Raw genomic sequence first — 16,390 nt, 5'->3', positions numbered from 1 at the left:
CAGGTGTCCATGTCCTAAGTCCTCCTAGTTTGGGGCTTTCCTCTGTGGTTTTGGATTTACCCAGTGCACATGAGTCACTAACTAAGTGTGGCTCTCCTCAGGCCACTTGGAAGTGTCCCATATAGAGTAGGAGAGGTGGGGAAACACACTAGGGTCCCCATGGTTTGCTGTTTCCAATGCCACTTGGTGTGCCTTTCAGTTCTAAGAGGCCGCAAACAATTCAGTTCTGTTGAATCCTGTGGTCTAGTTTGTTTGCATTTTAAACTCAGCTATCTTACCCTGAATTCCAGTTGCTAATTTTATAATGACAAAGTCTCCTCTCATCTTGCCTGTTTCAAGAGTGTATCCCCAGATAGATCTGAAAAAAAAAAAAAGGAAAAAAATCCAGGATTGACACTGGCCTTGCTCCAGGTTCTCAAATTCCGAAGCAGGCTCTTTACTAACCGGGTGTTGATCACGTCGTGTTGAAGTGCTATTCAAACCAGTTTTACTGTGGTTGTGGTTGAGACCGCTGGCAGCAGGCCTGATCCGTAGATCTGCCACCTCTCTGATGGCATCATTATTGTTGTACAGTGAATGTAAGAGACAAGTCATGCAATGCACTTGCAATTACCCTTCCTAGCAGTGAGTTGAATATATTTCTGCAGGCTTTTAGTTCAGCTGCGCTCAAGGTTCCGGAGAGCACCTTGCCTAGAACTTTGTTTCACTGTATATACATCTCTTATTCTGCCCTCTGCAGGAATGTGCAAAAGGGAGAATAGCTTTAAGACAGGCATTCGGCTGAGACAACTGAAGGGTCCATGTCTGAGGAGAACAAGGAGGGAATGGAAAATAAAGCCAGGCCTGGAAGTCACAGTTCTGTGGTGTTTGACTGGAAGTTAGAGGAGCTGATCAGATTAGAGGAGGAATTCAGGACACCAGTGGCCATTCCACACTCTGGAAACCTCGAGGTTTCTGATGATGGCTTTGAATGACAGGTGCCTTGGATATTTACAGCACAGGATTTGGCATTTTGAACTAAGTATTCAGTACATATGATGCCCATTGTTCTCATCAGTCTGAAAAGGTGTGGGTATCTGGATCATGGCCCCATGGGATTCTGATAATGACCTGCAATCTTGACTCTCCTCTTTAGCAAGGCACAGGCACCTCCACAAGATTTAGAGGGAGTCCTGTCTGTATTTATATTTTGGCATTCCTTCTGGTTATAAATACTTAGATAAGGAAGTGAATCAGACAACTGTAGGTGGGTTTTGGTTTAGCTTCCATTAAGAGGTGTTTGTGTTTCTGGTTTGTCTGATTCAGGTCTGATACCTGGAGGAAGGATCAAATTGGTGCACAGCACTGTGATCCAGCTGGGCGACAGGTGAGACTCCCACTGGGGACTGAATGTGCCCCTCATCCCAGGAAGACTGCTTCCTGTTAAATTCATGTTCCGTTTTTGCAACGAGGACACATTTTCTCACATTCAGTTTTTGCTGTGTGAATTATCAATAATAAGCCAATGTAACAAATATATTTTTCAGATATAATGCTAATAATATACATTCATAAAATGTTTCTTAGCTTATAATTAAATACTATTTGTTTTTCATCCAATTTTAATTTAGACTTAAAGTTAGTTAAACTTGATTAAATCAAGTTTTGGGAACTGGAAATATTGAAGTAAATTTTATTCATAAATTTTTATTTCTAGTTAGGCATAGCATACACCTGTCATCCTAGCATTTGGTAGATAGAAGCAGGAGGATTAAGAGTTCAAAGCTATTCTTGACTATACAGTGACATTTTCCCAGGACATCCACACTCCACAGGTGGCAGAAAGGGGACAAAGGCCTGGTGTATCAGTCTGGCCAACCACCCCAGTTTACCCAAGGTTGGGGAGGCTACAGAGTTAGGGCTTCCTTTATAACCCAGTCTGCTCCACCCCTTCTTTCCCATGGATCTTGGAGAAAAACAGCTATGAGTTTTGAGAAGAAGTATGGTAACAAATACATCAGCCATTCCCTTAGAGGAGTGCACAGCTACATCCTGGAGGATTCAGGACTATACAGCCTGATATATGAGAACATGTCTCAAATAAATAAATACTACAAACAACAAACAAATAAAAAAGTATATTTCTGCTTTTATTCATAGAATTTAATATGAAGTACAGATTCTCAGTGAATGTTCTGGTATTAATAGTATTTATATATTCCTTATTGGTTCCCAATGACATATATATATTCCTGTCATTTACTCAATGAGGCTAACTGTTAGTATGTGAATTACCCTTGAAAAATCTTTGAGCCTGCATCTTCTTCATCACACAAAATACAGTGAATACAGTCATGCTTAGAGATTTCAGATCAACTTACCTGATTGAAAGAACTATGAAGGCCGATCAGCCGAAGTTATCAGATGTGTTGCAGAGCCAGGCATGCACATGCTCTCCGGCCATTCCCTGACTTCATGTACTGCATACGTCTGCCGAGCTACTGTGGGACTCTTCTCAAGACTCTCTCACTTCACACCATGCATTGTATTAATTTTAGCTGTAACTTCCTCCAGGAAGCCTCCCCAACCTTGGGTAAACTGGGGTGGTTGGCCAGACTGATACACCAGGCCTTTGTCCCCTTTCTGCCGCGTGTGGAGTGTGGATGTCCTGGAAAAATGTCACTCTGGATGTAGTAGCCATCTTGCCCTCAGTGATCCCAGCAAGCATGCCAGGGAAGTTGAACATTCCTTGTTGGCATGGTTATAAGAGTATGATGTGTTGTTAGCATGAGCATAGGCATGTAAGAGCCTGAAGAAGGGAAGGGTTGGGTCCAGAGTGAGATGGGAGCTTATCTGGGAAAGTGATATGTGGTTCTTTGAGTAAGAATGGTCCCAATAGGCTCATATACTTGAATGCTTGGTCACCAGGTAGTAGAACTGTTTAAGAAGGATTAGGAGGTGTGGCTTTGTTGAAGGAAGTGCATCACTGGGGAAGGGCTCTGAGATTACAAAAGCCCATGCCAGGCCCAGTCTCTTCCTCTCTGCCTGCTCTCTGTGGATCAGGATGTAAAGATCTCAGCTACTGCTCCAGTATCAGGCCTGTCTGCCTCCTACCATGACCATGCACTAACCCTTTAAAACTCAGTCTCCAATTAAATGCTTTCTTTGCCTTGGTTATGGTTTCTCCTCACAGCAATAGAACACTGACTAAGACATCATACTGGATTGACCCTTGAAAATTTGACAAAGAAACGTCATGGCGCTAAGGCAAAAGATACTTATACTTAGAAATGCCAGCAAGTCTGCTATTGAAAATGATGGGATGAGTTGGTGGTTGACCTTGACATGCTTGCTTCTGTGCTGACAGTCTAGACAGTGTCTTGGAGGTGACAGGGTCTTATTCTGAAGAAGTGGAATGTCATTTTTGAGATGTAGGATAATCAACTTGGAAAAAGTATGAGTTTGCAGTACAAAAAGTTCTGGCAAGTGGAGTGAAGGACACCAGTTAGGAGGCCAGTATAGTGGCCTCTATGGAAAACAGCATGGGCGTGGAGAACTAGGTGTGCGTTAGAGAGTAGAAGTGGAAATCCGGTGGGCAGTTGATAGATGCAGTGGGAGGGAGGGGCTTCAGTCGGCCCTGCCTTCTACCATAGTTTGACTACTGGGTAGTACAGATGAGAAGAAGAAGGGTTATTTGTACATCATGTGTATGAGTGTTTTGCCAGCCTACATGTATGTACACTACATGTATATCTGGTGCCAGCATAGGCTAGAAGAGAGTATCAGATCTCCTGGAACTGGAGTTACTCACAGTTGTAAGCTGCTATATGAGTTTTGGGAACAGAATCCAATTTAAGAGCAGCAAATGCTCTTATTTGCTGAGTTATTTCTCCAGCTCCAAATATAATTGTTTTTGTTTGTTTGTTTTGTTTTTTAAGAAAAGAAAAAATCTCTTAATTGTAGGAACAAAGAAAGAAGTTAAGTTAGATAATAAGGTTTTGAGTTAGTGGTGACAACCAGGAGGCCAGGTTATTAGGCCTTTACCATAAACCTGTGGCTCAAGCCTTGTGTAATCATAGATGCACTGGGCTTGCCTGAGTTAGAGACCTAGAATTGAGACCCCTGTAGAGGACTCTGAAATTCATTGCTCCTTTAATGTGAAGGAAATTTAAAGAGTTTCACCCCTAGGTAAGGGAAAATGGATACTCGAAAGAACCTGAGACCTCAAGCTAGATGTGTATGGGAACCTATAAGCTGGGATGTGAACATCAGAGTCCCAGGGGCCTTGAGACATAAGGACAACTGCCTTGTGGGAAACTGGGAGTTATGGGATTTCCACAGGCCTTCTGCAAAAGATGACTTTACAAACCAGAAGCATGAGAAAACAGTGCACCTTGGTGCACACATAGGATTAATCAGCACACTAGGAACTGTCATCACAGTGGAATTCATCAGAATCAACTACTAATTTACCCTCTCTCTCAGCGTCAGACCTACTGGCAGCTGTACAATACACTTTTAGAAGCAATGCGGTAATTTCCAAAATTTCAACCAGCTGGTAGTTAAATAGTAGATTCAACATAGTCAATAAAAGAATCAGTAAAATAAACAGGATGATGGATCTACAGAAATGATCAAGCATGCAATACTTGAAAAAGAAATAGGAAGCAGAGTAGCTGAAATCATGGAAGAAGTGTGATATACCTGCTCCTCATTGGATGATATATGGCCGTGCTAGGTGAGTGTAAGTTACTGTCATCATCCAGGTTTTGCAAAAGCCACATGTTTATCTCTGCTCTTTATTTTTCAGTCTTTCCCATAAAGATAGTGAATTCTGGGGATCCACACAAACACTAAGTGTCAAATTTCTGCCTTCAGATCCAAATCACTTTGTTGTTGGCACTGACATGGTTAGTAGTGTTTTACATTTCATCCTTTCCACATGCCCTTACCTGATGAATATCTGTATATCAAATTAACTTACTGTTTGCCTTTGTTATAATGTCTGAATTGTTTCAGCAATATGCTTTTGTCCAGTCTTGTGTCCTAATACTTTTCTTTGGCCATTCTTGGCATTCTTGTAATAATCAGGGACTTATAAGCCACAGTACCAGACAAGATTGGAAAGTATCTCCTAAGGTGTTCAAACCTCAGCAACATGGTGTCAGACCAATAAAAGTTAACGTGATTGAATTTTCACCATTTGAAGAAACAGTATTCTTGGTAAGAAAGTCACTTTTCATTGATATTATTTGCCTGTCGGGGCATCATAATATTGCAATCCAATAGAAAACTTAGAAAGTTTTGGTCTCTTAGTAGTCTACAAATTTATCATTTATTGGGCTTCAGAGATCTAAAAAGGAGACATGGACTATTATTAGCAGGAAACTGAATCAAATTGACTCAGAAATTAACTCTCTCAAGAAATACTTTGTTCAGTTGCAAAGTACTTAGAATTTAACAGAAAGATGCCTATGGTCAACCAGCAGAAGTAATCAGTCCTGAGAGTTAACCCTCTCCTACAAAACAGTCATCAATCCCTTCTAAGGCCACAAGCTCCTCACTTAATTACCTCCTGCTGGATTCCATCCCTTAAATGTCACACTGCCTCTCAACACTGTTATTTTGAGGACTTAAGTCTCTAGCACAGCAATCAGTGGGAACGAACTTCATTCAGACCATAGCAATGGTTTACCATCTGCCTGGTTACATGTGCAATCCCAGAAGATACAGAGCTTTAATACATCATACAGAGAAGCCAGTTTTCAATACTCGAGATTCTTTGTATCTGAGTCAGAAGTTGTACACCCGGACATTGTGCTTAGAGATTATGTGGCTTAGTTCTTGCTCCTATATCCCATACAATTGTGTTACTTATGTGAAATTAGGGTTTAAATGTGTTTCTGTTTGTATTTAATTTTAGAATTTGATTTCTCTTGTTGATATTCTAGTCAAAATATGTAATTTATTATTATAGAATTTTATACAAGAACATCTTTTTTGAATATTGGAAAGGATTAAAGAGTAAGGAAGAATTAATCTTCTCGTTATAGGCTAATAATTTGGTCTTTCTCTAAACCAGCTGAGTTTTGTTTTATGAAAATTTCAATCTAAAAGGAACACATAACCATACTGTCAGTACAAATATAACTGTTTAAAAGGAGACATTCCACCTGTGGAGCCTGCCCTGGTTAGTATCCTGTGCTGAGTTGATGGCACTCGACACACACTCATTTATGTTTTCAGTGAACGCAGTGATGGCTGGTGTCAGTTTCCAGGGTGAGCACTCACTCGCTGTTTGTAAGGAGAGGTTTGATGCCTTTATATTCAGAAAACAAAAGCAAGTAAAAATGTTATTTTACAAGCAAGGCAAGCTAATGAACACTCCAAGAAAATTTTCTGGGTATTGTGATTTAGTTGGGAAAGAAAGAAAAACTGTTTCCATACCCCAACTGTAGGCTGGCTGCTCAGATGGAAGCATCAGACTGCACCACCTGACGTCTGAGAGGCCTGTCATGCAGTGGGACAACAGTACCAGGGGCCGCTCTGTTACTAACCTGCAGTGGTCCCCAACAAGGCCTGCTGTGTTCTTGGTCCAGGATGATGCATCCAGGATCTATGTCTGGGACCTTCTTGAGAATGACCTGGGTCCTGTGGCTCAGCAGCCCATCTCTCCAGACAGGTGAGTACAAGGCCCATCACCCTCATCTCTGGTCTTTCTTAAACCACAAGTTTAAGTTTGAATTAAATACTACACTTATATACTATACAGCCAAACTACTTTTTAAAGTTTTAGTTTGCAGCCAAATATAACACAGAGCTCCTATATGCCCTCTGACCCCCTGTGCACCCACTTTACTTCCAGTTCCTCCATCCAAGTGTCCCTGCAATGATTGACACAGCATGGCCATCCTATTCTACTTTATATCAGCTTCATTCTAAGTGTTCAGTTAAGCAATACTGTGAAAGTCTCTTTAAAATGCAGTTGTCTTATATTTTTGGTTGTGAGCCTAGCCTTTAACGGCTGAGCCATCTCATTGGTGGTGCACATCTTTAATCTCAGCACTCAGGAGGCAGAGGCAGGCAGATCTTTGTGAGTTCGAGGTCAGCCTGGTCTCCAAAGCGAGTTCCAGGAAAGGTGCAAAGCTACACAGAGAAACCCTGTCTTGAAAAACCAAAAAAAAAAAAAAAAAAAAAAAAAAAATGCAGTTGTCTTATAGTCTTAAAAAGCACAGTGGATAGGAGAGTAGTGTAATAGTCCACCATCATTATTATTCAGGAAGAAACATTTTCTGTGAGTGCCTTACAGATTCAATATATGTTTGAATGAACTACAACTTACTCCCTCTAGTTTCTCAAAGAGGACAGGACATATGAAACCCAAGTCATGGAATCTATGTTCTTGTCAGACCCTTCAGCTCTCTGCACCTGAGTCACACCAGTCCCCAAGCATCCTTTCCACTTGCATGTGGAAGAAACCTGCTGATGTGAATTGTCATTGATACTACTTTGTCTAAAATTTTTTTAGTATTTATTATTTATTTACTTTGTGTGTGTGTGTGTGTGTGTGTGTGTGTGTGTGTGTGTGTGTACACACAAGTGTATATGCTGTGGTGCTCATGTGGCGTTCAGAGACAACTTGTGAGACTTAGTTCTTTCCTTTCACCACATAGGATCCAGGAATAGAATTTAGGTTATCAGGCATGGTAGCAAGTGCCTTTACTGGCTGAGCCATCTTGCTGGCCCATTGAAATAATTCTTTGCCTTTGTTCCATTGTTCAAAGTATCAGTATTTATAGAATATTTCATTTAGCAGAGTTCTCTCTTAACCTCAATTTGTTTAGTCTCCTATATTTTGTTCTTGGAATATATGTGTATATATATATATATTGTGTGTGTGTGTGTGTGTGTGTGTGTGTGTGTGTGTGTGTGTATGCCAGAGTCTTGTTTTTTTTTTTTTAATTTTTTTATTGAAAATAGATTTTTTTATACAATCTATTCAGATTACAATTTCCTCTTCCCCAGCTCCTCCCAGATCTGACCCACTTCCAGATTCACCCGAATCCATACCCCTTCTTTTTTCTCTCTCATTAGAATACAAATAGGCAATAATAATGATGATAATGATAATGATAATAGCAACAACAATGAATAAGATAAAAGCAAACCAGAATAGAACAAAACAAACAAAAGGAAAAAGCCAAAGAGAAAGCACCAGAAGCAAATATGCTGGGGCATGTTCACACATCCAGAGAATCCGTAAGACATAATGTATAAGCAAAAGATCTGCAAGGTTAAAAAACAGTCTAGACAAGAGAACTCCACACAGGTCATTGAGTTTGTTTTGTGTTGGCCATCTGCTGCTGGGAGTGGATCCAGGCCTTGGGTGTGGTCTGTGTTCCCAGACTCCTTTGAGAGTGGTTATCGACCGAGATAGCTTCTGGCTTAGGGCTGTGGATTTGTGCCTGCTTCCCCTTGCAGCACTGGAACCCCACCGGGCTTAGAGGTCATTTGTGCTTCAGTCCCGTTGTGCCCTAAAGGCCTCGTTTCCTTGGTGTCCTCCATCCCCACTGGTTCTTCCAGTTCAGCCTCCTCTTCCACAGGCTCCCTGAGCCCTGAGGGGAGGGGTCTGATGGAGACCTCCCATTTAGGACTGACTGTTCCACAGTGTCTCCCTCTTTGCACATTGTGCAGATACGAGTCTGTATTTGTTCCCATATGCTGTAGAAGGAGGCTTCTGTGATGATGGCTGATCAAGACCCTGACCTGTGGATGTAGCAGAATGTTGTTAGGAGTATTTTTTATTGCTACATTCCTTTAGCAGAACAGCAGTATTTGGTTTTTCCCTAGTACCTGGCCTATCCAGTTTCAGGTTCTTGGTCACTCCTACAACTTTTGTGCTGCTAATGCACCAGTGTATCTTGCAGGCAGGCCGCCATGGTAGACTGCAAGGTTTGTAGGTGGGTTGATGTTATGTCTCTCCCTGGTAGAGTGCAGAGTACCTTCCAGTACTGTGAACACTAAGTCAATAGGGATCAAGGCTCTGGGTAGGCATCAGCTTGACTTCTCCATGTTCAGTGAGTTATGTAGGTACTGTCTTCAGCAATGGGGCCTTGCTGTCAGTTTGTGGGGAGCAATCCATGGCCTTAGCAATAGCCTGGATTGTTTGGGGTTCTCGTGGGGCCCCTTTGGCCAACAACTCAATTAGATGTACCCATTCCTGACACTGGAGGTTTATTTTGGTGTCCAGAGATGTCTAGTCTCCTTTATTTGGTGATTGCAATTTATATTTCTTTCACATATGTATATATTTTAAGAAGTGTCTACTGTATTAGATTTTCATATGACACCACAATGGCCCTTAGTTTTAGCTGTCCTTCCCCATATTTCCTTCCTTATCCCCTCTTCCCTTCTTTGTTGATTGGTTCAACTGAAGTTTCGGACAGTGAGGAAGAAATTATATTGCTATTTGAAAAGGAAGGAGTATAAAAGTGACCCAGATAACATTTTGATGGACTATAAGAGATATATTGACAAGATTTGATAAAAGTGGTAGGTAGATTGGTATTACTCTAATTAAATATCCATCAAGAGAACTGGCTGTAGTGGCATGTATGTATGTCATCCTAGCACTTGAGAGCCTGAGGCAGCGAGATTACATGTTTGAGGCCAGCTTGGGATCATGGGAAATTCCTGACCAACTTGGTTTACATAGCCTGATCTTGTCTTAAAAGAAAAGGAAACAGAAAATATATTGAGACTGAGCATAGTGGCTCGTGTCCATCATCCCAGTACACGGGAGACTGAGGAGGCAGGAGGAGGCTCACTAAACTCAGGGATTAGAGAGCAGTCAGTGCATCATAGTGACACCCTGAAAAGAAACGTAAAAATCAGTCAATCACTCCAGCCTGGGTTCACATGCAAGTACATTTTAAAGTCTTCCAAGAGGAGCCCTAGGGAGGCCATGGCAGAAGGATTGCTGGTAATGGGAAGGATCTAGTGGGGACAAGGTTACCTTCAGATTGTATTTCTGAGATCCTCTGCTGGAGGAGGTACGGGTAGAATTGGAGACGTGCCCTCAGCATGGTAGGGACAGTGGCATGGAGAGGGCACCCAGGGTGTCAAGAAGGCCCCAGCTTCTTATTAGAACACATGATGGGATGGGTGCTGTGTAACACAAGTTGCTAAAAGGTCTTATGTAGTGGTATTTGAACCACCCAAGATGTCAGTACAACTGCAGGAAGCACCGCCTCCTTTGAGCCATATAGCCCAAGGTCATGGGCGGAGCAAATACCACTACAGTCTTATAAATAGAAAACCAGGAGCCAGACATTGGGGTGAAGCTGAAAGATCAGAGAAGCAGAGCAAGCCAGCCACAAGTTCTTACCTCTACAAAATCCTCAGTCTCATCCTGTTTATTCATGCCTTATATACCTTTCCTCTTCCTTCCTTCCAAGTGCTGGGATTAAAGGCATATGTGCCTCCCAAATCCTTGGTAGCAAAGGCAGGAGATCTCAAGTGCTGGGATTAAAGGTGTGTGCCACCACAATTGGCTCTGTTCCCAGTGTGTCCTTGAACTCACAGAGATCCTATCACTCCTGAGTGATAGGATTAAGGATGTGTGCCATCACTGCCTGGCCTCTATGTTTAATCTACTGGCTGGCTCTGTCCTCTGATCCCCAGATATGTTTTAGTGGGGTACACAATATATTACCACAGTGCTGCTCACAGGAGGTGGAGGGTCTGCAGTTCAGGGATAGGCCTCAGCTGGAGAGTGGATTGTGGGCCTTGGCAGTTATTCAACTGTGGTTGAGATTGGAGGCTTGACATACCGGGAAACCCCCACATTGGAGATCATCCCACTGCCTTTGTGGTTGGGAGGGCCTGCGAGGCAGTTTGAAGGCCCCACTCTTGGAAGATATTGACTCCTGAAGCAGGGAGGAACGTCAGATGGGGACTGTCACCCTTCTGTGGGGTGGTGGGAGGTGTCCACAGATAGGCATCCTTTGAGCTGTGTTCATGGATCTGCCAGTCAACAGATCCCTGAGATGCGGAAATTGTTTTTCAACAGATTTTCTCTATTTATTTTTGTTCTAGTATTTTGTTTTAACATTTTTTAGTTCCTCTTCTATTTCACACTTCCTTTGAATATAGACATTTTGGAAGACTTGGGCAACAGAAAGTCATGCACTGTGTACTGACCTCCCAGCTCATGTTCTCTCTCACCTGCAGGCTTGTGGCCATGACCATCATGGGGGATCCAGAGAAGGTCAGTGGTAGCTTTGTGGCCCTGGTGTTGGCCAGGGCCTCTGGCACAGTCGACATCCAGTACCTGAAGAGGCAGTGGACCATCCCAGCGGCAGATGAGCACAGCCAGCTGCATGTACTTCTTCAGAAATGAAGATTTAGTGTCAGGAGAATGATGAGTACATAAGACTTGATTACAAGATGGATCCCTTGACTCTGTGTTCATGTGCATTTGTGTACATAGAATATGTATATTCTGTACATAATTTGTTTTAGAAGAACGGTACTTTGGTATTCTCAGGAAATAAATCACTATTTTTAATGGAAACAGTGAACATTTTAGTATATACTAAACTTCAAAGGAAATACCAAGTGATGTCCAAAAGGCTCTTCTAAGAGTATTTCCAGTTATTTTTGGAACACTTTAAAAATACTGTCACATTTATTACTGGATTTTAAACAGCCCACCATGAAAATGTACTTTTATGGACTATTTTCTTAGCCATGCATAAAATGATGAACATGTATCTAAAGTTAAAAAAATTTGCTCACTTTGGAGATGACCTCCACTAGCCTTCTGTTTTTACAAGTTTTTTTGAACACCAGCTTTTGGTGTGATTTGAATGACACTCATAGAATTGAGTCAGACATGTTTTATAGCGTGCTTTAGCATGAAAACATTTTTCATATAGAAATAATACAAGTGAATACATTGTCTTGAACATGGAGTGGTAGGAGACACATGAATTTATTTGTGCTGTTGTAAGAATTTGAAAATCCCAGAAAGTGGTTTCTCACAGTTGGAGAGGTAGAAATTTAAAGTTCTGCCTCCAAGATATCACCGTGCAGCCATGTCTTTACTTGGTAGAAGGCAAAGGACAGAGAGAGTGCTAGTCTGTTCCCTTCCCTTCTCCTACAGCTGCACTATCCACTCAGGAGAGCTCATCCTCCCTACAGGCACCATTGCCTTTAGGTCCAAATCCCAGCTTGTGGATTGGAAGGCCACACATGTCAAAACCACACAGGAGGAGAGTCTGAGGGTGAGCTCATGGGAAAACCCCCTGCATCTTGCCAACAGATCGGTAGGGAATGCAGGCACCACATTTAAACTCTTTCTGCACTTTCCCAGCCAGAACCGGAGTGCTTTGGGCCCGGAAGGCGGCTGGACAACTGTGCTGCCTGCATCTGAGCTGGTGAGGACAGACCCTTACTTGCCTGGTCAGTGCAGCCGTACGTCTGACCTTCCGTGTCTGTGTGACCCCCCCAGCAGCCCGTCATTTGTCCTTGCCTCCTTTTTCATTGTGTTGACTCACAGCCCACTTGTTTGTCATGAAAATGAAAGAATAGTTCAGACTAGTCTGTCCCACCTGTCAGCTGTAAGAAGTTCAGATCTGTCTCAGTGTGTACTTGGACAGGTGATGCACAACAAGACACACATGCTGGCATACACAGGTACACACACATGTAGCTTGCACATGCTGACCCAGTCAGGTACTGCTGTAGTTGGCTGGTCCTCTGTCATACTGGTCACTGAGTCACAGGAAGCAATGGGAACTGCAGAGATGGAGGAACACAGTGGCAGCCACTGCTTGGCAGGAATCAAGAATGTGTGATAGAGGATGTGTTTATGTGATTGGCACAGCGCCACTGTGTACGTGTGTGCGTAGCCAAGCTGTGTTAAACAAAGGGCTAGAATCTCCTTCCTGCAGCTTTGTAAAACTCATGACTCAGTTACAGATGAGAGATGAGGTGAGACACTGGGCTCAGTGATTTGTCTAGAATGTTTAAGATAGATGCTGTTTATAGGTTTCTTTCTTAAAGTTAGAATCAGTATTCCTTTCTTTGGATCTCATCCGTATCTCAGTGTCTGTGAGTCTTTATTTGTGAAATTATTAAGGCCACTCCACGTAGTTAAAAGGGAAGTTTATTTTGTGGGCTAACTTACAAATGAAGGGGTAGGTTGCAGGGTCTGGCAAAGGTATAGTGCAGTCCAGCGGTGTTCTCTGGAGAACTCTGCTCAGTCTATCTCCAGCGTCCAGGGTCAGGGAACCAAGAGAGAGACCTCCTCCTGATCCTTGGTCTTCCACTTCCTCCTTCGCCCTGCCTTGTGGGCGTGACCATTACTGAAGCCTCAATGGGGGTTGGAACTTCCAGGCCAATGCTGGGATGGCTATCCACTACATCTCCCCCTTTTGTCTAAATAAGAAAGTTCTAATCTAATATAAGACTATATACAAAGAGATGGTTATCAAATATTGTCCAGGAGTAATGAGAGATAATGACCTAGATAAGTTGGAATTACAATAAGTGCAAACAATATCAAGCAAAAAACACATAGTAAAATCCAGGGAAGTCTAGGGCATGGGTAGGTGGCAAGTTACAAAGATCATTCCAAAAGGTGTCCTATCCTAAAGAACCTGAGTCTCATACTTAATATATTCTATCTAAGATATTATATATGTATATATACTAAGTTGTAACTATAACTGCTAATCTTCAACCTCATCAAAGACCTGAGAAGGAATATAATAATACCTGAGAAATGGGAGAAGGACGCAAGCAACTTTCGGGAGTCTTGCAAGAGTAGACAGAGACAGCTAGCAGCCTGGACAGTCACCTAATATTTCTCAGCATCGTTGGTGCATTCAAATTGGCTACAGGCCTAGAGTATCTGACAGACCATTTTCAGAAGCAGGAATTCTGAAAGACCATCTTACCCTGTCTTGGCAAAGTATAGTGGTCGCTTTCCTTGTGTCCCGCTTGTCCAGAAAGGACAGCATTTGTACTGTCAGCAGTTGAGGCAAGGGCAGTTCTTTGCCCAGTAGGCCATTTTGTGCCAAGAAGACAAACTTCCAAATGGAAATGTCTTAGAAGCCCAACATTCTCTCGGGATCAAATTGGTGCTGCCAGGAGCAATTGTGTCTCACGTCAACAGAATTCTAAGTTATTTAAATGCCATGTTCTCTAGGTCCATGAAGTGTTTGAAGATTCCCTGTCCATCTGACCTATGTATTTATAAATCTGGATAACCTAACTAACATAATTATAGAGATGACAAGCATAGGTGACAATAACTCTGTAAGTCTTATCTACCTAAACAACCTAAGGACTAAGCTTCCTATAAATAAGGCAAACAGTCTGTAAGCAAATGTACAGTAAAAGGACAATGACTTTAAATTGTGACAATACACAAAATATCTTTAACAGAGGTAGGAATGTATAGTGCAATATGCAATATGATAATAATCCTAAGTATATATCAGTATACAGAATATCTTAAACAGAAGTAGAACATACATACAGTATGACAGATATAAATTCACATTTGTATCAATATACAAATATTTCAAATAAGAGTAAAAATATGTGTACAATATGACAAACAGTTCTGTATTTGTATCAATATACAAATTATCTTAAATAGGAATATAAAGGGTTTATATTTGTATCGACATATAAGAATTCATAACAGTGCAAAGGCTACTATATTACTAAATTTGTTTACTAATGTATATGATAGTCTACCATAATATCTTATACCTATCCATTCCATTTCTTCATTCCCCCACCCCCTTTTTTTGAGACATAATTTCTTTCCTTAAGGAGAGTACTGAGTTTAACAGTTTCTTCCACTCCCAACCCTAGAACTATTATCCATAACCCTGAGAAATATGAAACCTTAGGGATAAGGGGCGTCGTTTTCTTAGAATTGCTTCCTGCTGTTTAGGGGGCAATGGTATCTCTGTTGGGTATTGTGATCAGATAGTTAAATCTCAGTTAGACTAACTGTAGATTCTGCAGCAACTCTCAGAGTAATGGGTAAGATTGTCTGAAATTCTGGCAAGAAGTGTAGTATGATGATGATTACCATTGCATCATTCTGGATTGGGTAGAGTTGTTGTCGTTGGGGCCCCATCTTCCTTCTGGAGACTTCAGAGATTGCTATTGGAAAAAACTTATTTTTTATCAGAATGGAGGGTTTGGATTTAAAGATGTCATGACATGTAAGAAAGGATTCCAAGAAATCAAGAGTAAGCATGGAGAGAATTAGAATCTTGAAGATAATGGTCCCTTATAATTGGTTTCCTTCTGTCTCACACCAGAGTGCTCTTCTGATATGGGACTGAAGAATCTCTCAACCTTTTCTTTTATCAATATGCTTGGGTTTAGAGAAGGAGTGAGCCAATTCCATCTCCAAAGCCAGCTTGGTTTATAATTAAATTGGAACCACAACTATTCTAGATTGATAGAGATATAGATGTTAGACAGTGATATCTTACCCTGTGTAGATTGGTACCGATAGATTCTTTCTTTCTGCTGTAAACATCCGGATATCCAAGGCCTTATGATTTCTGGAAGATGGGTATTTCCATTATCCTGGAAAGACAAAAACAGAACCCTACCCCAACCTTTGATTGTTAAATTTTTCTTACAACCTGAAGAGATGTTACATTGGTGGATGATCTTTTACTTCTCCTCATCAAGGGGTTTCTCCTGTTCGAATCGAATTTTTATTAATTTTGTTGGTATCTATAGCTTTTCTTCTGCTGTGGAAACAAAAGCAAAACTCCTTCCCCAACGTAGGACATATCCAGGTTTCCATTCTGAGGTCAACACATCTTTGAAATAAACCGGTTGGTTTAGCTCAGGAGTTTTGTCTGTCATCCAATATCTCTCCGCAGCTGTTGTTCCTTTCTCATCAGCATTGAGAAAATTCAAGGTTAATAAAGCACTATGCAATCTATTTCTAGGAGTCATTGTTACCTGTTGCTGTTTATTTAGCATATCCTTTAAAGTTCGATTGGATCTTTCTATGACTGCTTGGCCTGTGGGATTGTGTGATATACCTGTAACATGCTTTATATTGTAATAAGCAAAGAACTGTCTCATTTTATTGGAGACATATGCTGGGGCATTGTCTGTCTTAATTTGTACAGGTATTCCCATAATGGCCATAACTTCTAATAGGTGTGTAATCAGAGAATCAGCCTTTTCAGAATTCATAGGAGTTGCCTACTGAAATCCTGAATAGGTGTCAATGGTATGGTGTACATACTTTAATCTTCCGAATTCTGCAAAATGAAACACATCCATCTGCCAAATTTCATTTCTTTGTATACCCTTTGGATTGTTTCCTGCAGGTAATGGAGTTTGGTTATAGAAG

The 16,390-nt window shown here is 41.5% G+C and overlaps 1 protein-coding gene across 5 annotated transcripts in view; it reads left to right on the top strand.

Annotated features, from left to right (window-relative positions):
• Dync2i1 (dynein 2 intermediate chain 1) overlaps nt 1–16,390 on the top strand; it is a 67,066-nt gene that overhangs the window by 39,891 nt on the left and 10,785 nt on the right. For 4 of the 5 annotated variants that reach the window (XM_036205920.1, XM_036205918.1, XM_036205916.1 and 1 more), the window contains exons 18-23: nt 1,306–1,366; nt 4,790–4,889; nt 5,071–5,202; nt 6,438–6,661; nt 11,212–12,266; nt 12,356–12,419. In XM_036205920.1, coding sequence (XP_036061813.1) covers nt 1,306–1,366; nt 4,790–4,889; nt 5,071–5,202; nt 6,438–6,661; nt 11,212–11,380 — 686 coding nt within the window. In that variant the 3' untranslated portion in view covers nt 11,381–12,266; nt 12,356–12,419. The remainder of the gene's footprint in view (nt 1–1,305; nt 1,367–4,789; nt 4,890–5,070; nt 5,203–6,437; nt 6,662–11,211; nt 12,267–12,355; nt 12,420–16,390) is intronic. The other variant, XM_036205919.1, reaches the window with a different exon arrangement.

Source organism: Onychomys torridus, chromosome 14 (genome assembly GCF_903995425.1).
Source record: "Onychomys torridus chromosome 14, mOncTor1.1, whole genome shotgun sequence".
Classification (NCBI taxonomy): Eukaryota; Metazoa; Chordata; class Mammalia; order Rodentia; family Cricetidae; genus Onychomys; species Onychomys torridus.
Note: the sequence above shows the minus strand (reverse complement) of the source record. Positions and strands in the feature narration are given on the sequence as shown.